At 34.7% G+C, this 26,298-nt stretch overlaps 3 protein-coding genes across 5 annotated transcripts; 2 read left to right on the top strand and 1 right to left on the bottom strand.

Moving 5' to 3' along the window:
• The first annotated feature begins 290 nt into the window (after window positions 1-290).
• On the top strand, window positions 291-19,195 carry LOC140056736 (tRNA N(3)-cytidine methyltransferase METTL6-like). Of its 2 annotated transcripts, XM_072102220.1 has the most exons (7): window positions 291-333; window positions 817-1,072; window positions 1,500-1,634; window positions 4,589-4,759; window positions 7,303-7,444; window positions 7,966-8,123; window positions 19,099-19,195. In XM_072102220.1, the coding sequence occupies exons 2-6, from the start codon at window positions 833-835 to the stop codon at window positions 8,115-8,117; spliced, it is 840 nt and encodes a 279-aa protein (XP_071958321.1). In that variant the 5' UTR covers window positions 291-333; window positions 817-832; the 3' UTR covers window positions 8,118-8,123; window positions 19,099-19,195. The 2 variants fall into 2 exon arrangements, with proteins under 2 accessions (XP_071958321.1, XP_071958314.1); XM_072102213.1 differs by lacking the exon at window positions 19,099-19,195 and having other exon boundaries at window positions 7,966-8,612.
• On the bottom strand, window positions 8,637-15,452 carry LOC140056711 (ribosome biogenesis protein wdr12-like). Its single transcript, XM_072102183.1, has 9 exons — window positions 15,303-15,452; window positions 13,735-13,823; window positions 12,887-13,100; window positions 12,199-12,314; window positions 11,585-11,785; window positions 10,599-10,687; window positions 9,900-10,040; window positions 9,486-9,797; window positions 8,637-9,117 (listed from the first exon to the last, which is right to left on the bottom strand). Exons 1-9 carry the CDS (start codon window positions 15,359-15,361, stop codon window positions 9,049-9,051), a joined length of 1,290 nt encoding a protein of 429 aa, XP_071958284.1. The 5' UTR covers window positions 15,362-15,452; the 3' UTR covers window positions 8,637-9,048.
• Window positions 18,921-25,951, top strand: LOC140056752 (uncharacterized). Of its 2 annotated transcripts, none has more exons than XM_072102228.1 (5): window positions 18,921-19,189; window positions 21,527-21,694; window positions 22,043-22,309; window positions 22,841-22,957; window positions 24,829-25,951. In XM_072102228.1, exons 1-5 carry the CDS (start codon window positions 19,132-19,134, stop codon window positions 24,990-24,992), a joined length of 774 nt encoding a protein of 257 aa, XP_071958329.1. In that variant the 5' UTR covers window positions 18,921-19,131; the 3' UTR covers window positions 24,993-25,951. The 2 variants fall into 2 exon arrangements, with proteins under 2 accessions (XP_071958329.1, XP_071958336.1); XM_072102235.1 differs by having other exon boundaries at window positions 18,925-19,189; window positions 21,539-21,694; window positions 24,829-25,950.
• The last annotated feature ends 347 nt before the right edge of the window (window positions 25,952-26,298 follow it).

Below are 26,298 nucleotides of genomic sequence, written 5' to 3'. Positions count from 1 at the left end.
ATTTTGACCTTCATTTTTTGTGTTTCAAGGGACAATACATCTTTAAAAGAGAAGATCAACATTTTGCATCTTCTTTTTAAATTGTTTTCTGTTGAAGAATACATCTAACAAAACAAAACATTATTTCATATATAATCAGAGGCAGAACTGAATTTTCACTGAGAAGTTAATGACTGGAACAAAGTACCATACCATAATTATTGTTATTGCTTCATTAATATAATAATAAATAATTAAATACATTTTACATTTAAACGATTGTGGACTATAGGGGGCGTTGTTATGAAAATATTTTATTACGAAAAAAGACACGAAAAAACTTTTCTGTGTGAGGTTGGTTTTATTTGGGTTTTTTTTAGTTCCGTATTTTATAATATAATTACAAAAATATATTTAGATGAAATTAACAGGTTTTCAGGATCTTTACAGTTAACAAACACAATGCTAGGGAATTTATTAGCTAAGCTAGGCCTAGGCTAGTACTAGTAGTAGTAGGCTAGAAGTAGTAGTAGGGTTAGGTCTATCTATATAGGGCCAGGCCTACCATACAGGGGTCCCCCCTACTCTAGTCAGAGGTAGGCCTAGGCTTAGTTAAGTAGCAGGCTCCGGTGTAATACAGGTCAATTCGTACCCACCATGCATGTGCCAATCCATGCCAACTCTGAATTCGTACCCCCTAACTCGTACTCAACTTGGCTCACTCGTACTAAAAACTGTGCTGAGAGTATACTAGCCTACTACTATGTAGGTCTAGTAGGCCTAAATCTTTATATTATAGATTTATTAACAACATTTCTTTCTAATTATATATGCTAGCCTATACAGACTGAAAATGGATAAGGAAACTTGTTCTACCATACCACAAAATAAAACTGAAGAACATCCAAGAAAATTAACAGAAAAAGAACTTGAAAAATTATTAAATGATTCTGAACTGGTGTCTGAATTCAAAAAATGTAAACTTGAAAAAGAAGCTCAACGCAATTGGGACCTGTTTTATAAACGTAATTCTGTGAACTTTTTCAAAGACCGACATTGGACCTCACGAGAATTTGATGAACTTAAGGAACCTGTAAGTATTTCTGCGCTTTTGTATTTGTCTATAATCTCAGGCTCAGATGATGTCAAATAAAAGGCAATTGAACATATACTGGAGGGAAGTGGGGTGTAGCAGTTGCGCCTTCTTAAAACTCAGGCACCTCCTATCCCAATAAAGCAAAGGAAAGACGAGACATAAATGAAAACCAATGTCAATGACTAAACTGACAAACAATAAATGTCCTGAGCTTTATTTTTAAAATACCAACAGAAGGGAAAATAAAACAAAAAGTGAAAGCAAGTTTCACAGTGCGGTGAATCGACTATAAATGACTGCTCATCGCATAACTTTGACCGACAGAGGGGTGAACAATGGAGAGTACAGTAGTTGCATCTGATGAGTGCAAGTTAAAGAACAAAGCTGAATAAGTTCAGAAATTAACTAGACTGGTTTTTTTTAGGGTAACAATAAAAAGCAAACTCTCCTTGAGGTTGGCTGTGGAGTTGGCAATGCATTATTTCCATTACTGCAAGAAAATCCCAACCTGATGATACATGCATGTGATTTTTCTCCACGAGCAGTACAATTTGTGAAGGTAAGTAATACTATTTGAACATTGAATCTGGGTCATTCCATCTCAGTTCACCCAAAAAAAATGGAATTTTAAACCCTACCTCTTCCAATTTTGATGAAATTTGGTATATGGGTGATTCATAGCAATTAAAGCCAAAATTTCAAATTTTAACTTTATCGGACCAACGGTTTTCGAGATATCGCAATTTCAATTTTCGGTTTTTACGCAAAAAAGGGAGCGGCCGCCACGTTTCAAAGAGCTGTATCTCGGGAACTATAGGTTCGATTTTAAAAACAAAGGTATTTTTGTAAAGGGGAGACCATAAGGAACCTAAATATACTAATTGTGTGTGTTTTATGTTAATTTTAAGTTGAATAAAACTTTGACATATATTTTGACCTTGAAATTGACCCCGTGGAACACGCCCGATTTGTTGGTGACTATCACGAAAAATGTAGCCCTACTTGTCAACTACAACATATAACAAAATTGGAGGGGTTTTTTTGTTTGTTTCCATGAAATTACAATTTGAAGTTGACATACCTCTTCCTTTTAGTGTATTTTTGGTGTTGTTATATACTTATACACAGTGTGAACACTAACTGTTAAGGTGTCTTATTGTTACGCTTTCTCATCAGGCCCACTTAAACAGTAGATATACTTTGATATGAGAAATACTGGGTAACTCACATACTTTTCAAATCAATTTTGACACATAGTTTAGTGTCCTTACTATGTTATTATGCATATTAATGCATAATAAGTGATTGCAGAGAACATACATCAGTTACTGATGCCTTTTTAAAGGTTGTCATCCCCTATTTAAAATCAAAACTACCAACCATGAAAAAAGTTCATTATTTCACAGATGGATGTGGCGGCCAATACAAAAACAAATATAACTTTATTAACCTTTGCCACCACCAGGAAGATTTTGGTTTAGACGCCGAGGGGAATTTTTTCGCTACATCACATGGCAAGAGTGCATGTGATGGCATAGGTGGAACAGTTAAGAGGCTTGTCACTAAGAGAAGCTTACAGCGTTTGACTGAATGTCATATTCTCACATCTCTCAGTATGTTCGACTACTGTGTAATTTTTTATTTTTATTTATGTCTTTAGGCAATGTGGCCAAGGATTACCAATAGTGAATTAATCACTGTCCTATCAGATAGGTGGTAATCCCCCTGATACAGGGGCTATTGTGTGAACCAGTTCACCGGGATAACCCCCTACTCTTTTTCGAATAATGAACTGGGTTCTTTAAAGTACACACAGGTTATAACTGTGTACACTGGACCTACGGTTTATAGTCCTTATCTGAGAAGACTTGTTCCACCACCAGAACTAGGAGCGAGTCGGCCTCGAACCCTTGCCGATGTTGTTGTTGGCTCTTTAGGTACGGTAAACGACGCCCCTGCCTTAACCGCTCGGCCATATGACTCGCTCATATGGACATTCCAGGCATCAACTTTTTTCATGTGGGAATAGATGAGGTATCTACTGTGGAAAAAGAAATAAAGCCGAGATTCAACCTCGCCCAGACCATCAAGGGTACATTACAATATCATCGCTTTGTTCACGTTTATCTGGCACAGATGCAGGTCTACAAACTTAGTACCCAGATAAACCCTCCGGATGTGGTAGTGATTCAAGAATCTTTCAGTGATGAAAATGAAATTGTTGCTGATACATTTCTAAATACTGTTTGAATTGGCCAGATGACAAGGAGTAAAGGCCAGACATAGACAATTGTAACATTATAATAATATTTAGTTTGTAAATAAAATTATTTTTGGAATACATCAAATTGACATTGAAGTAATGCATGGACAGACACCAAAATACACTAAAATAACATAGTAAGGACACTAAACTATGTGTCAAAATTGATTTGAAAAGTATGTGAGTTACCCAGTATTTCTCATATCAAAATATATCTACTGTAGTGTTTAAGTGGGCCTGATGAGAAAGCGTAACAATAAGACACCTTAACAGTTAGTGTTCACACTGTGTATAAGTATATAACAACACCAAAAAATACACTAAAAGGAAGAGGTATGTCAACTTCAAATTGTAATTTCATGGAAACAAAGAAAAAAACCCCTCCAATTTTTTTATATGTTGTAGTTGACACGTAGGGCTACATTTTTCGTGATAGTCACCAACAAATCGGGCGTGTTCCACGGTGTCAATTTCAAGGTCAAAATATATTTCAAAGTTTTATTAAACTTAAAATTAACATAAAACACACACAATTAGTATATTTAGATTCCTTATGGTCTCCCCTTTACAAAAATACCTTTGCTTTTAAAATTGAACCTATAGTTCCCGAGATACAGCTCTTTGAAACGTGGCGGACGCGCCCTTTTTTGCGTAAAAACCGAAAATTGAAATTGCGATATCTCGAAAACCGTTGGTCCGATAAAGTTAAAATTTGAAATTTTGACTTTAATTGCTATGAATCACCCATATACCAAATTTCATCAAAATTGGAAGAGGTAGGGTTTAACTCATTGGGTGATCTGAGATGGAATGACCCATCTATAAAGTGTCTAATAGAGCAGATTGTTTCAAGATGTATTTTTCCTCTGAAAAAACACATTGTCGTTAAATATGCCATTTTAATGTCACATAATTATCCACTTTGACCAAAAATTATTGACCTGAAAAAACTGTAATTTAACACAAAAGATAGTCTAATTAACTGGAAGTCAATGGGCTTTTTTTTATTATTGAATTTAACCGTTTATCTTGTCTTTTTATAAGTGAAAACATTATTTTTAAAGTTTTTTTCTATGGCATTATTAAAACTACGAAAGGTCTATTCAAAGTATTTTTTTTAATATTCAATTTTCATGTTTTTGGGGAAAACTTTCCGATTGAGTCAAGTGTCTACTCTCATCAAGCATGGTGTTAAATTGTTAAAACTAAATCACTTTTTTGTTATCAGTTTTTTATTTATTTATTTCTAGAATAATTCTTTATACGATGAATCAAGAGTAAATGCTTTTCAATGTGATCTTACTAAGGATGAATTAATGGACAATATACCAGAGGGCAGTGTTGATATGACAAGCATGCTATTTGTACTTTCAGCTATTCATCCTGAAAAGATGGCAGATGTTTTTAAGAATATTTATAAGGTTTGTATAATTATCTCTACATAGACCCATACATACAAAGAAAATGCGTTACCATAAATCTTCTAATAGTAACCCCCTTCTAATAATAGTAACCCCCTTCTAATAATAGTAACCCACCTTATAAGTCAATCTATAATAATAACCCACTACTCTAATAGTAACCCACCTTAAAAAACAATAACCCAGGGTTACAATTAGAAGATTTACGGTATACTTTTTTCATGTCCTCCAATTTCTCGCTTTTGTGCTGACAGCTAACCCTAAGCTTAATACGTATAATAGAAGAAAGATGGGAGAAGCTTTGTATGTCATGGGCTGTACGGGGCTGTAGCCCCCTCGTCGGGGAGCCTAGCCCCCCCGTCGGGGAACGCGAGTACTTTTCGTCGGGGAATATAATATACAGTAAAAATCATTTGCGTTCACTTCGTAACTTCAGCGCCTAGAAAACCGTGACGTTCCATTTTTTAGTACGTCGGACGAAGAGCTATTAATTTCACTTTTTTGCATGCATTATTGCCGGCGATCTAATAAACAATAGGTACGCACTTGTCTGGCGGTGTCCATTTGTACGAATCGTTTAACATTTAACCCGGCCCATTGCGGTTTACGCGTGATATCATGTTCCATCCGGGGACCAGAATGTGTACTGTAGTTTCCAGGCGAACTTGACTGAAGCGTTACGTTGTGTACTGTGTATCGACGTACGCTATACAACGGCAAAAGGTTACGAATTATGTTCGCAATCTATTGTTTTTTTTATTTACGATTAACCCTGTACCGTGGGGTCCCTAAAATAGACGTTTCACTGTAGGCTCGCCTACATCACTAAACAAACATTTTTCCAACATCTTATTATAGCTAAGTTATTACATTCCAATGTCCTGTATGTCATGAATTGCTCATCATACATCGAAATTCCAGATTCCACATCTGGGAAATAAACTGATTTTCCCCGAATGAAAATGGTCTACGCTTGCGGACGCATTCCCCTCCAAATAAAAGGTAAAAAGGGTAACTTTTTTAAAGCCTTTAGGCCTGAATTTGTTTAAGTCATAAGTGTAGTTTTTGAAGACCTGCAGCTCTAGTTTTCAAAAATTGTCTTAGCTCAACCGTCACGGTCCCCAATTATAGAGCTGGTCATGGATACTTATACATTTCGTTTCATATTTCGATGTACAATATACAGTTAGTGCATTGTCTGGGAACATAGAGCTCTCTTTTTTTCACATTTTTTTCCATATCCATGGTAGGGCTGGTTCTGGAGACGTACCGGTATATATTTTGTTTTATGCTTTGAAGTATAATAAGTTAAATTTCCGGGACCTAGCAACTCTATTTTTCAAAATGTTCTTAGCTCCACCCCAACCCTGGTGGGCTGGTCCTGTAGACCTATAATTTCATTCCATATTTCAATGTTTTGCAGGGATCTAGCAGCTCTATTTTTCAAAATTTTCTTAGCTCCATCCAACCATCTATGGCGGGCTGGTCCTGTAGACTTATAATTTCGTTTCATTTATCAATATGGGCCTATATAAGTGCAATTTCCAGGTACCTAGCAGTTCTATTTTTCACAATTTTCTTAGCAGCTCAACCCTAATGGTAGCTGGTCCTGGAGATGTATATAGTTTTTCTTTTTTTTTCGAAATACTATATTCCAATTTCCGGGACATAACAAACTTGTTTAAATGTTCTTAGCTGTATCTCAACCTCGGTGGGCTGGTTCTCTGGTAGACTTGTAATTTCTTTTCATATATCAATGTATAATTTCCGGGGACCTAGCAGATCTATTTTTCAAAATGTTCTTACAGATCAGCCCATGGGTGTTAGTCTCGCGCATTTACAATTTTCGCACCCCCACCAGACAGCAACCTGCCTACGGCTCTGCGATTATAACGATATACCTCTTGGCCCGTGGGAAGTTTTACGTTCGCGTATATTTTCTATGATAGGCATATTGAACTTCATTTTTAAAATTGAAAGAGTGGATTTACACAGTCATCGCATCGGATCTCGTGCAATGTGTTTTTCGCAGAGTATTTTATCTATATACCATACAAAATGGAAAAATTTGGCTACCCTAAATCTAATTAAAACGGCCTCAAATTACGCTATAACGCGTTGCTTTCGGGGGCGTCGCCCCTGGACCGCTTGGCGGCCCCCTGTCCCCCAGCCTAGCGAGGCTGGCTTCGCTCCTATAGCCCCTCCGTCGGGGGAATTTAGTCCCCGCGTCGGAAAGATCCTGGCGCCACCGCTGTGTGAAATACTAAAGATAGTGTCAAATGACCAAAGGAAATCGTCATATCAACATACGTAAAGGTATTTGTCATCCTCGGACTTAACTGGAAACTGAGGAAATTAAAATCAGGCCCTTCTACGGACACTATGTCAGCCAGATCAGCACACCTTGAGATAATTCCCTACTCTATATGTGTATATCCATGCACATAATAGCAATGTTTCTCTCAATATATTACAGTTATCACTATAAATAGGCCTTGATGATATACAGTACTGTATAACCCTATATTTCAATTAACATACAGGTGCTAAAACCAGGTGGTGTACTTCTGTTTCGTGATTACGGTCTGTATGATCATGCAATGTTGAGGTTTTCAAAAGGACACAAGATCAGTGAGAACTTCTATGTTAGACAAGATGGTACCCGTGCTTTCTACTTCACGACAGGTATGGTTGCCAGAACCATTGAATCCAGTGTACTTCATTTTCCTGTTTGCACTAACCTACATCTTGATAAGTAATAGTTGAAAGACCCTTTACACCTGTTCCGGCACGTGTCCGACGCCGGCAAATCAAACGGCAATGTTTCGTTTTAACAATGCTTCACACAGCTACAGTATGCGGCAATTAAAATGCACATAGCCGCATTAAAACAAAACATTCAATTTGATTTGTCGGGGCAGGAACAAGTGTGAAAGAACCTTTACTTCAGTATACTAATTCAGTCAAAAAGGCATAGTTGAGTAGTATATGTGTACAAAAGTAACAGATAGCTGGTGAAACTGTACCTTACAAATTCCAAGGCTTAATTGAAAACTACTCCACATCCTAAAAATACATACTTTTAGACAGGCAGCATAGGATACAAACCCCGTTAGTTGTAGCTAGGTAGTTAACATTTGTGCAAGTTATGTATTTGGTGTTGGATGTGTGCTAAATAAACTAAACTTAAATTTTTTTGTCTTCAGATTTTGTGAAAGATTTATGCGAAGAAAGCGGATTTACCGTTGCCAAGAACGAGTATGTGCTCCGAGAAACGGTCAACAAGAAAGAAGGGCTATGTGTACCAAGAGTTTTTGTGCAATCAACGTTTCTTAAACCAGAATCCACTGCATCATGACACATGGTAAAGTAATCTTTATGAATATTTAGATAAATTTGCAGAATGTAGTACAACGTAAACGGGACATACAACATTTTCGACTCTGGTGATATAAAAATGTGTATGCAAACTAGGAATTTTAGCGCCAGTAACTATTCAAATACTAAAACTAATTTCCTAATTAGAAATGGTTCATGAATATTTAGAAGTAATTTGAATAATGACAGTGTATTATGTGAAATAAACTTAGTGAATTACATTTTCGACTCCGGCTCTGTGATCTGACATTTTAAACTACTGTCCATTAACATACCAGACATTGTTTAATGAATATTTAGATAAGTAATTTGCATAATGCCAGGTGTATTATGTGAAGGGGAAAAATGCTTGGTGAATTACATTTTTGACTGTGTGTATACAGAGATTAAAGAGCGCTAAGATAACTCTCCATTAAAGCTTGTGACCAAAATGCTGATCGATTTAAAATGAATACAGTATTTACACAAATGAAAATATTCATAGTATACGTTTTATTGGCAGTATTAAGATTTACACCTGGAAAGACCTTCTGACTGCCATACAAGCACATGGCAAAGATCTATTAAGCACCTTATAGTCACTACAATGTTGAAGTGGAAGTGTCAACATTATTTACTCTTTAAATTTTTTTTAAAGTGTAATCATACACACTGTTTACTGCAGTAACTAACCTCATAAAAACAAACTAAAATGTAAAAAAAATGTAGTTACTGCTGAATAATTTTGACGTGGTCCCTAACACAACCGGGGAAGCTGTTGGAGCACCAAGGAAACGTTTCATTTCCTCACGTAGTTTTTAGTTATTTGCTCTGCTATTCATTACTTAAGCATTCAAGTTGTCTACTACCGTTTAGTTTTCATTTACTGTAACACAATAATATTTTATTTTTATTATGTGTACGTCAAATGTTCACCTTGGAATGATCTCAGCAGAGCGAAAAACATGTAGACAGTTGTCGGCTCCTCCAAAGAGTAGCAACTGAAATATAAAAAAAGAAGAGTTCTATAATTCAACAAAATGTATGCAGTTGGACACCTTAATAACCCAGCAAAGTGTCCCCTTAAAGGGTCTTTCACACCTGTTCCGGCACGGCGAATCGAACATCAATGTTTCGTTTTGTGTCACCTTAATAAAGGTTGGGCTTATATATATTGCCCCTCACTTGTTTCACAGAAAAGTGTTCCTTGATAGGGTGTGCTGGTGATACTGTATGTGTTATATGACTGAAAAGTGTTTGAACCAACCAATATTAAAATAAACGCAATATGAAACATTTTTGTCAAATAAATGAAGAAGTATTTTACTTTTTTAATTAGTTAAAAATATTATTAAAAAGTCAGCTTTACCTCAGGAATGTTCCAGTTAACAGTTAAGACTTTATCTCCTAATCCAGACATATTGTATAGTGGAGCCTTCGGACTTCTTATGTCCCACAATTTAAAAGTTTGATCATAGGAACCGGAGATTAACTGGTTTGGATTCACACGTGACCAATCCACTGTGGTCACCCAACCGTTGTGATGCGAGAGAGACGATTTGACAACAGTGCCTTCGCTGCTTCGTGGATCCCATATTCTGATATGCCGGTCAGCATTTCCGGATGCTAACAGACCGCAGCTTTCAGAATTTGCAATTGAAAGAAATACCTTAGTACCAGTCTGTAAAGTAAAAAAAAAAAAAAATACAAGTTTTGCATATACAACTCAAATACTTAAAGCAAAAATAAATTTCTACTAATATTAATAGTAAATAAGCCTTACCAGTGTTGATTTCTGCACACCAGATTCAACATCCCATAATTGTATTGTGTGATCCCATGATGCACTGCACACTTCATTGTTTTTGTACCACAAAACTGATGATACTGCCTCCCTGTGTCCGTCTAGTGTCAGGAGCGGAGTCTATTAACAAAATAATACTAGGCTTTTGAGATGCCATCTTCTGAATTTGTCCTAAATGATTAATAGTAGGGACTTTACAAAACACGACGGTTAGGGGAGGACGACGAATATCCTGTATATCCATATACAGTCGACATATCTGTTTTATTAGTTATATCTCTCTCCCTCCCCTCTGTCTCGCGGCGTGGGGCCCTTCTGAATCGCTTGGCTCTGGTGGAACAAAATAGGCCTAGCCTTCCTAACCAGGAGCCTCGCATTCAAATGCCGCGCAGAATGTATTGCTTTTAACGCAGCCATTTTAACCCAATAAAAATGTTATTTCGTTAAACAATTAAATTAAAAGTTCAAATATTATTTAGAGATTTGAAATTTCCACGTTTAAGTGTATTTTGAACTGTATATTTAAGGTTATATGTACATTATTTCTAGTAGTTCTCCGTATTAACGGGAAAATGGCAACTTTATCGTCATCAAAAAGTTAAGACGACAGAATTTCAGGCTAAGCTGATGTATGTATACAGTACAGTACTTTATATTTTGTTTTTCTTTAAAAATTACCCTTGTGAGTGGTTGATTTTTTTCTGATCTGATTTTCTTTTTATGTTGGTCCTCTATTCGTTCCGATTTGTCTTCAGTTGTTCCAGGAACTAATCAAAATTAAAGTGTTTATGTGTTTATTATTTCATCATCAACTACAATTTGAATTTCAGTAGCAGCATGCATGGTTTTGTAATCATGTGAGCACCAATTTCTATTTCCACTATTACCCCTTTCACACCAAAACTCCAGAGTGATCTCCGGAGACACCCCGGGGTTTATGACCATTCAAAACGTCGAGAAACTCCGGAGATACCCCTTTCACACCAATCTAGCAACACCAGGGTTTATAAAATAAAATTGTAAATGTTGCAGTCTATTTTGTTTGATAATATTTTTAATTTAATAATTATTTTCAAAAGTCTCAGAAGTCAGTCATATAATGTTTTATTGATACTACTTATTATTTTTTAGACCAGCTATGTATTTTGAAATAAACTAAAGCAGCAATAAGTGATCGTGTGAGGATGACCTTTTGACCTAAAAACTCGGAGTTTGATTTTGGTACCTTTCCCCGCAGTTCGCCCGTCCTGAGAACGTTCAGCTGTTCAACCCGGCTGTTTTGAACTCCAGAGTTGTTTGATGTTACCTTTCGCACCAAAACACCGGGGCGTCAACTCCAGAGTTTTGTTTTGGTGTGAAAGGGGTATATGTTAAACAATGCATATTACTGTCGTAGAAAACCGTGATAATAAAAAAAAAGGATTTGGTATTAATTTAAGGAAAGTTCTACAGTTTTTTATTAATGAAGACGGGCATACTGTAGGAATTGATAAGCTAGCTGATTCTAGTACAAGCAAATGTTATGTAAATGTATGCATCAAGCCAAATCTATAGTATCACAGTTGTTATCCTAATCACTAAAACAATTCCTGTGTTACAGTATCACAAGTGACAAAATGTAGCAGTGTATCATGAAACTTTCCCAAGTAACAGTGGTAAATTACCTGCTGACCAGATTTTAATCATACTGTCAAAGGACCCACTACATATCTTGGTACCACTTTTATCAACAGCTACAGTATCCACACTCCTTGCATGCCCCCTACAGCTATGTAATGCCTGGTACGTCTGTTTCTCTTCATTCACTTCCCATATCACTAAAGTCTGATCATGTGATCCGGAGACGAGTAAACTGGTCTCACCATCTGAAAACATTGTATGTTTTGTTTAGTAATTATTTGATTTAAAGCATAACTCCATATTAATGACAGTTTAGCATGATTACAAATAGAGTAGTTACCCATTTACATCACCTAGAAAAACTCGAGAGTTTAAGCTCTGTCCACACTATAAAACCTATATATGGACACGATGATGTCATATTAACTACCATATTGGGGCACATCACACTTTTTTTCTCAAACTAGTTTATAGTGTAGACAGAGCTTTACACACACACATTAGTCATTCATTTTGTGTGCACCCAGGTTCAGCTTCATTGACTGATGAAAAAGTTTTGCTGTGTTTTGGTATTGCATGTTTTTGTGAGAAATATCTTCATTTGTATGGTTTTGTTTCTGTATTGATTAAAATGTTGTCACCGTTTTATTTGCCATACCTTTCTTTATCCACGACACACATTTGACAGGATCTGAATGGTAACTCAATGTCATTAAGTTTTCACCTTGTGTGTTCCACATCCGTACCGTGTTGTCGTAAGAACCAGTTATAATTCTGAAATGCATTGAAAGAATTATTATTGAACTAAAGTTTAAGATGTCATCAGGCCAGAAAAAGTGTCCGCTAACAGGTCTACATTAATTTGGCGATTAGATGGCCAAATTTGCATTCTAAGGACCGATATTTTCTAACTGAGATGACCGCTGAATTTGGTTATATTTCAATAAATTGTTTAAAAATACAGTAGAATACCTCTTCTGCGAAAACCCCCTTTTCAGGGGACATTCCTATCTCGAGGGGACACTTTGAAAAAAATGAGAGGAACTATATTACACTATTAGTATTGCCAACCCCTATTCAGGTGACACACGTAGTAAGGAGACACACTTAGTATTAGGGGAAACTGCTACTGTATGATGGTTTTGTACTGTAATATGGTTTTTTTTTAAAGTATTTTTGTTTAGAAATCGTAAACCATTGTCAAAAAGTCTGTTTACAGTTGGTAAATTATCAAAAAAATCTGATGTGCTTATAATCAGGCTGCGCTGTTTAAATTAGTTGTAATTTTGGAAAAATAAACCATAATATCCTTATTCTTTTTATCTAATCTCTCCACTTAACCCCACCTGTCTTTAAGGCCTTGTACAGAGCTAACCCAATCGTCATGTAACAGACTGCCCTCTGGAGTTGGAGCTGGATGTTTCTCAAAATATTCAATCTCTACGACAGTTTCAGAGGATATTCCCTTCTCTTCCATGTGGTTGCTAACAGAGACTCGTAGGAGTTCCCCATCGATGAGGAAGTCAAAGTCGATCTGTTGGACATCTTCCTCTGCTTTCTCTGCAAAGTGTAACATTTAATTTGTTAATCTGTTATGATTCTATTGATCATACATTCTAATTATAATAATTATCAATCTATAATTTCCCCTATGTTTTATAATTTTTGGGATTTTGTTCATCAGTGGGAATTAAATTACACAGTAAAACCCTATTCTTTTGTACACAAATGTTGTAAATAGAGAGGCAGATTTAAACAATTAGGAAAGATAAACGGTGTGGTGGTAAAAAATATTATCAGATGACTAAATATAGGTAATATTACTTCAATTTTACGTTTCTGATGTTTTTATTCAACTTCAGATTTTTTTTTTTTGTGCTACACTAAAAATTATCCACCGACTTTTTTTTTGCACTTTTTTCATTTTCTAGGGAGTCACCTGATATGTTATTGCATTGGTTAACTACTTAAAAAACTCTGTTTGGCTGTTATAGCAGAATTTTGCCAAATTTTGTATTTGGCAATTTTCATGTTTTTAATGCCAATTCATGTTTTTTTGTCATCATTTCTGTTACACATATTTGTTTTAAGTACATCTAACCAGATAGTATATTTCATATTTTAAGTCATGCCTGTACATGAGCTTTAAAATAAAAACTCAAAACTTGACAAACCAAAACAAAAAAATTTGTACCTTCATTCAGTAACTTATTAATAAGTGCACTCAATTCTTGAGGTCCCACATTTTCAGGCACAGAAAAGGGCGATTCTGGGACTGCAAACCTATGGATTGTGAAAAATATGGTGTTTAGTTAGAATGAAATTAGTATACTGTAATTGTCAAGTGGCCAAGGCACCTGCCGCAAACCATAGCCAAATTTGGCACAGGTTCAAGGCCCTCCCTGGCTATTATTCTGGTGGTAGAACAAGTCTTCTGGGATAATAATAATAATACATAAACTGTATTATTGAATGTCAATTTAACAGCCATGAAGAATATCCAAATATTAATAATGTTATTGTATACACATTTTCTCATGAGTTTTGAGATCTAAATCTAGCTCCAATGACGTTGATTGACGTCGCTTAAGATAGCAAATCGACAGTGATTGACACCTACAGTAGTACATGGTAGGTTAGTTATTTCAATATCAAACAGTATACAGTACGTATACACTATACATATATTCTCAAACAGGCTGTCTGTACTTAAAATCTGACAAAACAAAATTTTGCACCACATTTGTAATCAATTTATGAACAGATATACACTGTAGGCATAAACATTTTTGTATTATCTACCGTCATCTCTATTAAAAAGTAATGTTCTCCATGTATATGTATCATATTGTATGCATGCAGTTTATCACCAACAGCAGTTACATTTTATACGAATGTCCACCTACCCACCATATCACCAAGATTCCCAACAACCAAGTTGCTGATAGTGAGTGAGTGGCCGAGCGGTTAAGACAGTGGAACCGTAATCACGTAGCCATAACATCGGCAGGGGTTTGAGGCTCACTCACTCCATGGTTCTGGTGGTAGAACGAGTCTTCTCGGATAAGGACTATAAACCGTAGGTCCAGTGTACACAACTTGCTCGTGTGCACTTTAAAGAACCTAGTACATCTTTCGAGACAAGTAGGGGGTTACCCCGGTGTATTAGTACATCACAGCCACTGATCACCAACTGGGCCCTCTGGGAGATCAGTCTTTGACTGAAGAGGTCACCCAGTATAAAGATAAAACAAACAAACTCTATGGCTATGCGTGTACTGTAGTCATACACTACAGTTTAGCAACAGTTTCTGAGGATTTTCATTTTTCTGGATCAAGTCTTAGGTATTTGCTTCTGAGGTCTTGTTAGTTTTTGCAACACAGGCCAAATTGTAATTATTTACTTTAATTATACTTTTTGAGTAAGAGCAGCGGATAGATAGACCATACTCATTTTACAGCTCTCTAAGTTTAGACTTTACAGACTGCTTTACCTTTATATATATATTATATAACGAAGATTAGTTTATTACTTAGCACTAGGTCTAGAATCATACAATCATGCTAGTAAAAAAGGAGGACCCAAGTAAACACAGGTCACAGATGTAGACTTTTTTAATCTTAGTACAAATATCACAAACACTTCACTTTGTGTACTGTGGTACGACACGACACAGAGAGTTGGAGCCTACGTAACGTAGCTTTTCTATCGGGAGGCTTATTTCTCATGGTCAATTGAGCTGTGCTGTTAAACTAACTTACTTTAGATCTTTTGTTACAAATCGCGCCTGTAAATATGATCCAGCACTTTTAGGGTCCATACTGCCTGAGATTAGTAACAATCAACTTATTTATTTTATAGTTTTAGTCTATTTTATAATGCTCAACAAACTCCTTCTTTCACATGTGTTGAAGATGAAGAAAAAGATCATAAATAACAGCAACTGTGAAATAATAGTCATAGATGGCGCTGTTGTTGCCCACTCATGTGTGAAATTTAATTTGTGTCCCTCCCCCCTCCTTGTGAAAAAATGTATTTGTTAGATTTTTTTGTTGAATATGCAATTTTAGTGTTACATAATAGTTATTCACTTTGACCTAAAATTAAATCGAAAAAAAATTATGTCAAGAAAACAATCGTCAAATTGGCTGCTAGTTTATCGGTTGAATGTAAACGTTTAATTTGTTACCGTATTAATTAGTGAAAACATGATTTATTTTTTTGTTTTTTTTGTCTTTGGATAGCCTATTCAAATCCTAATTTTATAATGTTTTTTTCTTGTTTTTGGGAACAACAAATCTTTAGATTCTCCAAAAAGATAAACTAGCATCTGTTTATGCTGTGGCTACACGTTTTTTTTTAATTTCATCTTTCATATGGCTATCAAGTAAAATCTTGGCATTGCAGACATTTTCCTAATTAATAAACTATTACATAGTACATAATATATCCAGTGTAAAAGGTATCAAAATCTATAAAAAAAAAAAATTACTCCCAAAACTCAATGTGAGCCTATGTTTTAGAAAGGGTGTTTCCTCACGTGCACCCAACCTCACCTATAGGCCTATATATTCCCCATTTAATTTTCTTGACTATCTTCACTCTCAACCCCGAGAAATCGAATGTGAATGATATTAGCGAAACATCGAGAAACTCAACAGTTCTACACAGTATGTGCCGAAAATCGTATCAGCTGAATTATAAAATAATGTTTCTGTAGTTTCCGTAAAACTATGAATGTTTAACAAATGTATTGAAGCTCTGTCTACACTATCAGACAACAAAATGTAATGTACCCATGGACATGATGATGTCATATCCCTACCACATTTGTGACATATCACACTTTTTTGTCAAACTAGTTTGATAGTGTAGACAGAGCTTACTTAATCGGTATTATAATAATTTGCATGCTATAGCCTAATTTGTTTTACATGCTAAACAAGAGTCTCTACGGCATTAATGTTTCTGCTGATGTCTTGTTCCCCTGATATTTAAGTAAAAATGTCCAGATTAATACCAACAAACATTCTTTAAATTGACTGCATGTGTTTTGTTTGAGCTCTATGCAAACACGCAATTCTATTTATTTCGTATCAATCTTCATCGTGTGTAGAGTCTTACACCAAAGACGAGTATAGTCCTAATAAATCGTAGTTGAAACGGTCAATATTATAGAAACGCTCACGAGCCTAAATCAATTGTTTAGGCTTATTTATATCTGTCTTTAAACAGGCATCAATATACAAGTAACAAGCCAATAGTCAAATTGAGCTCCGCTGACCGAAAAGACGTTGCGTTTAGTTTTTCATTGACATTACATTTTGTACGAAATCCGAATGCGTTTTAGTGTTAACTGATGTATTCTTTAACACTACCTCATTTTAACGATATATTCAATATCCGGAACGGAATGCGGGCTCAATGTGAACGTAGCTTTTTAAAAGCTCCACACTAAACGCATTCCGGATTCCGTACAACATGTAATAATAAAAAACTTACGTAAATTGTCTTGTTGGTCACCAGAACTCAATGTGACCATAAGCTTTACATACATTACTAATGCCTGGATTGTTAAAGATGTATTGTCCCCCAAAAACATGAAAAATGAAGATTAATTAAATTAGACTTTGAATATGGTATTTTGTAGAAAAAAAAACGAACAAAATAATATTTCAGGTAAATAATTTTGTTGTTGATCTAATTTTTTGTCAAAGTGGATAACTAATGGTTTAATGGTTTTAAATTTATATAGCGCAAAATACAAATAGTGTCTATGCGCTGTTTAGCACAAGTGTGAAAATGAAAATGTTGATGTAAAATAAACCACGAAATAGCCTAAAAAAACAAAATTAATTGACCAAGACAACAGAAAAATGTGACATTAAAATGGCATATTCAATAAAAAAAAATTTAAAAATTGCTTTTCAGAGGGACAATACATCTTTAAATGATGCACGTCGATCTTCAGTCCTTATTGAAGAGCTCAGTTTTAAGTTCTAACCTACATATGTGTTCAGTATTATTTCACTTAAGTGTTTGATGGATGTTTTGTTTTACGGGATTAGCACAGATTGGAACTGTGACACTAATTCTCTATTTGAATATCGAAAGTAACCAATAATCCCTTAAAATACGTACACTGAATGTTTGATTTTGTAAGCTTAACGAGAACGTAGCAACAGTTTAATATACATAATAATAATAATAATAATTACAATAATAATAATTTATTTGGAAGCTATACGTTTGAAACAGCGGCACACTTCTTGAATGAAGGTGCGTCCAGAGTAAGTAAAAAGTTAGAGAAAAAAAATGATTTAACAATAGGCCTATTTACAGTACAAGGAAACTTAAACTAAATTATGTACAAGATATAAAAAAATAACATTAACAAAAGTAATACTTTTGAAACAGTGTCGCACTTCTTGAATGAAGATGCGTCCATAATCAGTGAGTAAGTAAAATAAAAGTTTTAAAAAAATGATTTAATAGGTATGTATAGTACAAGGAAACTTGAAATAAATTATGTACAAGATTAAAAGTAATACAGGATTTAAAAAGCAAAGAACTAATTATTTCATAACATAATTTGGTTTTATGATTTAACTAAACGTGTAATTAGCCAGCTAAAAGTTAGGTGAAAGTTACACGTCTAACGACCGATTAATTTACTAATTATTGTACTTATTAAGTTGTATTAACTTCCAATTAAAATGGTAATTAAGATAAAACATTTTATCGAATTAAAATAACATTATAGGGGTGGCATTGGATTTCATATTGGATATTAAAATCTCTGTTAGAGTGAAAATTCAATCGCTCACTCATACTATTACATTTTAGAATGTTTTAGAAATTCATAATAACTTATAAAGTTGAGGTACATCGACAGTTGCATTTGCGCACCAAGAATGGACGTACAGTAATATTAGTACGCAATTACTGTGAACATAAAATGTGCCTAGGCCTAAAATACGCTGAACTATTAGTATTGTGTATCTTTACCCCTGGTGATGCAGTGTACGTTCACTCTTCCCTCATGGTCCTCCATGGTTATACTGAAAAACATAAATAGAAGTGGGCGTAACCCGGGTAACAATACAGTCTTGGCAACAACATAGCATTATATTATTAATACAATTTCAAATTTGCAATCTATCGAAAACAAGGATGGAAAAAGGCCTGCTGAATAAACAAAACTTCGTTTACAGTGATAAACAATTTCAAGCAAGGGGATTGACTCGGGAGCAAACACAAATTGCCCTTTTCTGCATAGCCAATAATGGACAAAGTCAATATGGACAGACGGTTAAAGAAACTCGGGTGGTCTTTCCAAACAGATGGCGGGAATTTCGATCTAGTTTGGCCTGAGGGTGATACGGATCGATACAGTGGCAATGTCAATTATAATTACGAAACGTCAAAATCACTGATTCTAGTTTCTTTTTATCACTGCCATATTTATGAGCATCGCTTCATTTTGTAAGAGATCAGTTTAGTTTTTAAGAGTAAAGCATAGTTCTTCAATAAGATAATTAATTTAATATTTCGCAGTGTTTGAAGAACCAAACTTACGGATGCGATATAATGGTGTTTTTAAAACTTTTATTTCTGTTGGTTGTTGCAATACAAGTCAAAAGTACAGGTATGTTACCAGGATTTTTTGTAATACTTTAATTAGGCCTAATTTTTTTTCATTTCATTAATTGTTCCTTAAATACAAATAGACAAATACAATAGACAAGGAACCAAAACAAAACAACAAATACAACCATGGAGAGAGAGACAGGATTCCTAAAAGGTGAACTTAATCAATCGCTACCTAAATTGCGATGTAATTACTAGACTGTTTATTATTATTAATTCTGTATCTGTATTTAAAATGTAATTGTTCTTGTATGTCTTTCTATAATATAAAACAACAAAAAAATGTTTTTTCCAACTTATGACTATTCACTATTATGCATACATTTCTTTTATCATGGACCATTTGTTGTTTGTTTATTTTTAATGAAATGTCATCCATGTAAAATAAGTTTGTAAATAAATAAATAAATCTAGTAAGTCTCTTATTGCACAAAACAGAATAATTATAAACATTTACCTAAACATTACACATTTGTAAAAATACTTTAGAACATTATTATGTTATGTTATACACTATGTTACAATTTTATTGAATCTCAAAATACTACTATAACAGTAAATAGCAAAATAAAAAATCGTACAATAAAATATTGTTTTATAAAAGTCGTAATTTTACTGATAGTTATCTGAAATACTGATTTGTAAAATAGAACATAATTTAATAAATATTTTTGCTTTTTTCTAAAGTTAAGTTGGTTGTCTGTTATTAATCATTACTTATAACCTTACTAATAATACTTAACAACAAGAAAAAACTCCTCCCGTGTAACAACTAAATGTGAAAAAAAACACATTTTTCAAGAAAAGTATCCATACAGTCGATCAAAAGATAATCGTTGCTCAGTCTAATTATTTAACTTTTTTTTACAAATTTGGTATAGAATAATTGTGTTTTTGTGTGCGACAATACTCTCTATGCATCGGACGGAACTGTAGAATCCCGTTTCACTATTTTTAAAATGAAATACTATTATTTACGGGAAATATTTCACAGTGCTATTGGTGAATTACAGCTCACAGAATGTTGGCAACCCCTTTTTTCACCTTCCAAAGTCGGAAACCTGCGTTGCCCTCTAGATACTGACAAAACAAGATTATGAGTCATGTCACAACATTACTCTATACTATACCATTACTGCAGTAACTGCATTGTTTACTGCAACAACCTATGATTTCATTTTTCTTCAATTTTCAAGTTGCTAACAATAAATATGTACTCAAATAAGCTTGCAAATAATTGGATAAACCGTAAGTTTAAAATAAGAAAATTCTAGTTACTGCAGCAGAATAATGTTTCTGTCTCTTAAGCTTGGTTCCCACTAGAACGTAACGCAAGGACGTAAACGCAACGCAAGCGTTTTAACCAATGACAAGCGAAGTTATAGACAGTTAGCAATCATCGAATAAGCCATCGCTTGTGATTGGTCAATTCACTTGCGTTGCATTACGTCCTTGTGTTGCGTCGCTAGTGGGAGCCATGCTTTAATACTACATCTGTTCAGATTTGTTATTATTATTATTATTATTATTATTATTAGTATTCATTAGTTTCACTTCAGGTTATAATTATTGTCAGGCATTAGTAATCTTGGCTCACACTAAGCTTTGTTCCCACTAGAACGCAACGCAAGTACGTAAGCACAACGTAAGCGTGTTGACCAATCAAAATCGATGGACAATTCAAACTTTCGCTTGGTCAACTCTCTTGCGTTGCGTCTACGTCCTTGCGTTGCGTTCTAGTGGGAACCAAGCATTAAGACGCAACGCAAGAAAGTTGACCAATGGTAAGCGACAGTTAGTCTATCGTCTGTGATTGGTCAAATCACGTACGTTACGCTTACGTCCTTGCGTTGATTCTCTAGTGGGAACCAACCATTAAGGCCCATTTACACTATAGGGCTATAGCGATCGACCATAAATAGATAAAGATACATTTTTAAAACAAAAGAAATTAGAACAGTTTTCGTTCTAGAACTATAGGATAATCATTTATGATGTATTTGATAAAAATAATATTTAAAAAAATCCAATCAATTAAATGACGTGACATCATGATCAATAAAAATAATAGAATCGTTGTGTTGTAACGATATTATTATCATGACGTCATTTGATTGGACGTGTGGAAGTATTATTTTCATCAAAGACAGCATAGATGATAATCCTATAGTTCTAGGATGGAAACTTTTTAAAATTATTTGTTTTAGGTATGAAAAATGCATAGGCCTATTTATCTTTTTATCGTCGATCGTTGTCGCCCTAGTGTAAATGGCCTTTTAAACTGGTTACGGCCAATACTGTAACTCACAGGCCTATGTATAGTAACACATTTTAGTTTCCGTTGTAGCTGTGGGATTGAGCGAATGGAGTCAGTGGTCTCCATGTTTCAAGACGTGTGGTGCTAGTTTTCGTGTTCGTAGCCGAAGTTGTCACGATGACTCATCATGCGCATCAGAGGAACTGCTTGCTATGGAAACGTGCTATGATCGTCCATCTTGTGAAGGTAAGATTGTATCTGTTGCATGTGCGAATATATACTTATATGTCTTGAATTACTATGACTATTCCATGCTAAGAATTCACCTACATGTGGAGCAGAATGATTATCTTTTTACCTACAAATCTAGGCCTAATCATGGGCTTCAAAAAGTGGCTCCAAAGCTGAACTACAGCAAATGGTTTGACAATTAATAGTTTATTTCACGATGAGCCGTTTAAATAAGTAAACATATCGTGTAGGTCATTAACTGGGAACGAATGGCGAACTCCATGAGAAAAGATTGTACAAATGTTGTACGAAAAACCTATGTGAGACGCCAAATCACCTAACTTCTATTTTCTATTCTTAAAGGACCATCGACAACAAAAGCAGATTTGAAAAGATCTACCGAAGTCGATATTGTCTTCTTATTGGATGAATCAATAAGCGTCTCGAAACATTACGTCACTCTGGGAGAAGTGTTTATTCGTCGGTTTCTGCAAAAGAGTCTAGAAAGTTACGGCGATCTTATACGTCATGCACTGTGTAGTTTTTCGTCGAAATTTAATATCGTGTTTGAGTATGGTGAGCTAGACGAAACTGGTATGATTAATGCACTAGAAGGACTTCGATACGATGGTAATTTAATTATTTAAAATAGATTTAAACTATCTGCTTTCTAGTTTAAAAAACACGCAAACTTAACTATAATGTATGCAGAGAAAAAGAATACTGGATTCTCAATGCTGTCGACATAATTATTTCAAAATAAAAATGCTGTGAACACAATTTCTTCTCCAACTGCAGAATTTCTGCAAAGTAAACATTGTGTCTACACAATGGCTGTATTTTAACATGATTATACTCTAGTTTTTATAGCAGAATTTTGCTAAATTGAAAACTTTTAAAAGAAATGCATGTTTTTGTCGTGATTTCTGTTACACCGTCTTAATTCTTATACATTTAATCAAATATTTTATCTGATGATGCATGCCTGTAGCTGAGAATTTAAGTTTATCTTTGAAGTAATACCCATGAATGCTACATCACAACCGTAATCATTGCAATACATTTATTTATTATTAGTTATATGTTTACTCATTGTAAAACGAGAAGCACGCCTTTGATCCCCAAATTATAATAGTATTTGGATTGTTGATTTTGTTGCAGGTGGCTCAACCGATGTAGCGTACGCGATCGAACGGCTTGGGAAGGATGTTTTAACCAGAGCTAGGCCAGAGGCTAAATCCGTTGTTGTTTTAATATCAGATGGTTTCTTTGATAAAGGTAAAATATGTTATTTATTTATTAATTATACAATTTATGTATTGATATACTTTAGACCTACTTGTAGTGTAATGTTTCAATGCTTTGTGTTACCACATTGCCGACAAGCTTTGACTCTACTTGAGACGTCGCGCGTAACGGTCAACTCAGATAGCGTCGTACGACGAGGCCCGACGAAACGTCTTCACTCGTCGGTGTTGTCTTGTCTGAGTTGAATCACGACGAGAAGAGTCGTTTTGAGATAGCGTTGGGCATAGTATTTAGGTCGTCGATAGAACATTGAACATGTCTTATTTTCTCCCGGTGTGACGACTAGTCGGGAAACGTCGTAAGACGCTGTTTGAATCGGTCCTTAAAGCGTGGTTCCCACTAGACCTCAACGCAACGACGTATTGTTATTGACGCAAAGTGCTGTATTGCGTAATCACAAGTGGGAACCGACGACGCAATATACTGCAAACATCGCAGGTTTGATTTCACGCAGGCGGGGGCCAACACAATTATTGGAAGGGTATTTCCTTAAGCGTGGTTCCCACTAGCGACGCAACACAAGGACGTAACGCAACGCAAGTGAATTGACCAATCACAAGCGATGGCTTATTCGCTTGTGATTGCTAACTGTCTCTAACTTCGCTTGTCATTGGTTAAAACGCTTGCGTTGCGTTTACGTCCTTGCGTTACGTTCTAGTGGGAACCACGCTTTACGTTGCATAGGTTGCGTTACGTTGCGTCGCTAGTGGGAAACAAGCTGTAGTGTCTGCATTCCTTAGCCCTGCTGCGGTAGAGTTAAATAAAAGATCTTATACGATCTTTGGTTGAATGTAGGCATATGTAAAAACATTAAACGAACAGAAACGCGCTTTGTGGTACGGTGGGAGGAAGGCCCAAATCTAATAAAACGAAGCAAGAGTCTAGACGCTACAATGAGTTTATGTTGTTTTCTTTACTCTTCTCAAAATTTAATTAAAAAAAAATTATATGAGTAAAACAACAATTTTTGAAATTTAGATTGCGTTTGAAACTATAAATATACATCGGACCTTATTAGCTTGAAAACAAACAATGAGGAAACCAGTGCATAAAGAGTATGAACAATAATATTATAGCGCCCCAAACGGTTGGTTATGGTTTGATGCGTTATCAATTTTAACGTCTGGTTAACCATTTCCCTCTGTATTAGGATAATTTTACATGATAAAAAAAAATCATTCAATTTCAAATCGCATGATATGTCCGTAAAGAAAGATTGGTTTTAATAGTACAGTAATAAGAAATTGGAAATTCCTTCCGATGTTATTATTCATTCGGTCATTCGGTACTGATTTTTTTTTTTCAAACCATGTTTCCGATAATAAAAATGATATGTATTTTTAGCGATTCATTTTCCTTAAATCACCTTTTAAATTAACGTTATGTCTGTACGTGTTTGATTTATTGTAGATCCTGATATTGAATATTGCTGATGATAAAACGAAATTATTTTTTTGTTGATTCTTAGAATTTCTCATAATTCTTAGCAACGATTAAAAAAGAATTGCTTAAAAAACAGCGACCACTTTTTACCAGATTCTTTGTTGTATAGTATATTATATTATGTAAAATCGTGCTCGGAATAAAATTTCTACACCACGTGGTGATATGTTTGAATATCAATAGCCTGAAATAATTAATTGAAGGATTTGTTTATTAGGTGATAGGCACTATAGGTGTATCACCTTTTGTGATTGTAGTTGGTTGTCATTTTCTAAACCAAGGAAGAGTAAAATTTCACTCTATTCCGTCTGCCTGAAACGGAATAGGCAATAATCTGCAGGCGGAGCATAAATATTTTGATGCAACGAACATTTATATTGACATTGTATCTTAACTAGATCCAGTGGCCCCTCCAGGCGTGACAACATTTGTGGTTGCCATTGGAGACAACATAAACACGGGAATACTTTCGAAGTTTACCGAAGATGATGGATCGATATTTGATATGCAGTTGGAATCAGACGTTAGTACTGCAATTGACGGCCTTCTATCGGCCATGTGATTTCCCCATATCATACATCTTCATTAACTACACATTTAATAGTGTTTCATTATCATAACATCACTAACGCAGCACGTATCATTCGTATAAAATAGACCATTTCACACGTACTGAAAAAGACCACTTGTAAAATGTATTTAAATCAAATTCGAATCTAAGTATCTTACCTTGAACATTTTAACTAGATATTTTTCTTCTAGTAGTTTACTTTCATTACATTTTCATGTCTGTTACAGTAGGTAAAAAGTTAGGTATCCTGTTTCTCTATACTCAAAGTCATTATCACATTATCATCTCTATTAGGAGGATACCTTCGATATCCAACAAAATATCCTCTTTAATCCTTGAATATTTGTTGGCCAGATTAATATATATACTGTATTTCTCTAATCGTTCGTTTGTGAATTTTTTTGTAGTTTTGATCAAGTTAATCACTTCCGTAGAAGTTTTATTTTGGGTTAGGCCCCTAAATATATTTTTTTTAATTCATTTTTGGTTAAAGTGAAACTATTATGTGACATTCAAATTGCATATACAACAACAAAAAAACGTATTTTTACAGGGGGACAATACATCTTGAATATAGGTTCCCATAGGTTCTACTACTGTTCAGAATAAACAAAATTAATTTACTCACTTATTATGCTGATATTCAAAGAATTTGTTGAAATTCAAAATGGGTTACTTTACCACACTTGAAGGTGTTTAAAATGTAAAACCAAGAATTATTTTATCTAAAAATCATTTTGAATTAAGATCAATTCGTAGACTTCATTACTAGTGACCTTTCGTTTTCCAGAAGACGCATCAAACAGACGCTCTTCGCGTGTTAAACTATATGAGCATGCGTAGAATTATTGTAAAACTATATTCGGTGCATAGTCTAGTTTCTTTGAAAAAGACAATTGTATACAGTACCACAATAAAGTGATTTTATTTCTAGTTACATTTTCTGTTTATCTTTGAATTGCTGTTTTATTTGATTTAATTTGAGAGTTGTAAGAATTTGACGCATAAACTGTAGGATATTAGGAAAATGATATAACAAGATGATTGGTGGCAGCATAGTATAAAAGTTGGGGACAGCAAACCTGTCAACTACATGAAAGAACGAAACGACTGATTGACTTGTGTTGCTATGGTAAGGAAAATGGAAAAATAGTGATACGAATAATGTTAAATAACTGAAAAGGAGTTACTGTCACACTGCCTCGCATAATTTGTGATATAATTTTAGTAAGGCACAGACACTATTTCGAATGTTTGTTTCGTAGGTAGGAGTGAGTGAGTGAGTGAGTGAAAACGA

The sequence above is a fragment of the Antedon mediterranea genome, chromosome 1 (assembly GCF_964355755.1).
Source record: "Antedon mediterranea chromosome 1, ecAntMedi1.1, whole genome shotgun sequence".
NCBI classification, from domain to species: Eukaryota; Metazoa; Echinodermata; class Crinoidea; order Comatulida; family Antedonidae; genus Antedon; species Antedon mediterranea.
The sequence above is the reverse complement of the archived record's forward strand: the minus strand, read 5'-3'. Positions and strand labels throughout refer to the sequence as shown.

Bases quoted from the DNA above. Each gene is read 5' to 3' on its own strand.
- LOC140056711 (XM_072102183.1), bottom strand. From the start codon at position 15,361: ATGGACCCTAAAAGTGCTGGATCATATTTACAGGCGCGATTTGTAACA. The intron at 13,101-13,734 runs GTACAAATTTTT...TACACTTTGCAG, and splicing joins TAATAAGTTACTGAATGAAG to AGAAAGCAGAGGAAGATGTC. The intron at 9,798-9,899 runs GTAAGGCTTATT...TTTACTTTACAG, and splicing joins GTGTGCAGAAATCAACACTG to ACTGGTACTAAGGTATTTCT.
- LOC140056736 (XM_072102220.1), top strand. From the start codon at position 833: ATGGATAAGGAAACTTGTTCTACCATACCACAAAATAAAACTGAAGAA. The intron at 1,073-1,499 runs GTAAGTATTTCT...GGTTTTTTTTAG, and splicing joins TTGATGAACTTAAGGAACCT to GGTAACAATAAAAAGCAAAC. The intron at 4,760-7,302 runs GTTTGTATAATT...ATTAACATACAG, and splicing joins TTTTTAAGAATATTTATAAG to GTGCTAAAACCAGGTGGTGT.
- LOC140056752 (XM_072102228.1), top strand. From the start codon at position 19,132: ATGGTGTTTTTAAAACTTTTATTTCTGTTGGTTGTTGCAATACAAGTC. The intron at 21,695-22,042 runs GTAAGATTGTAT...CTATTCTTAAAG, and splicing joins TGATCGTCCATCTTGTGAAG to GACCATCGACAACAAAAGCA. The intron at 22,958-24,828 runs GTAAAATATGTT...TATCTTAACTAG, and splicing joins AGATGGTTTCTTTGATAAAG to ATCCAGTGGCCCCTCCAGGC.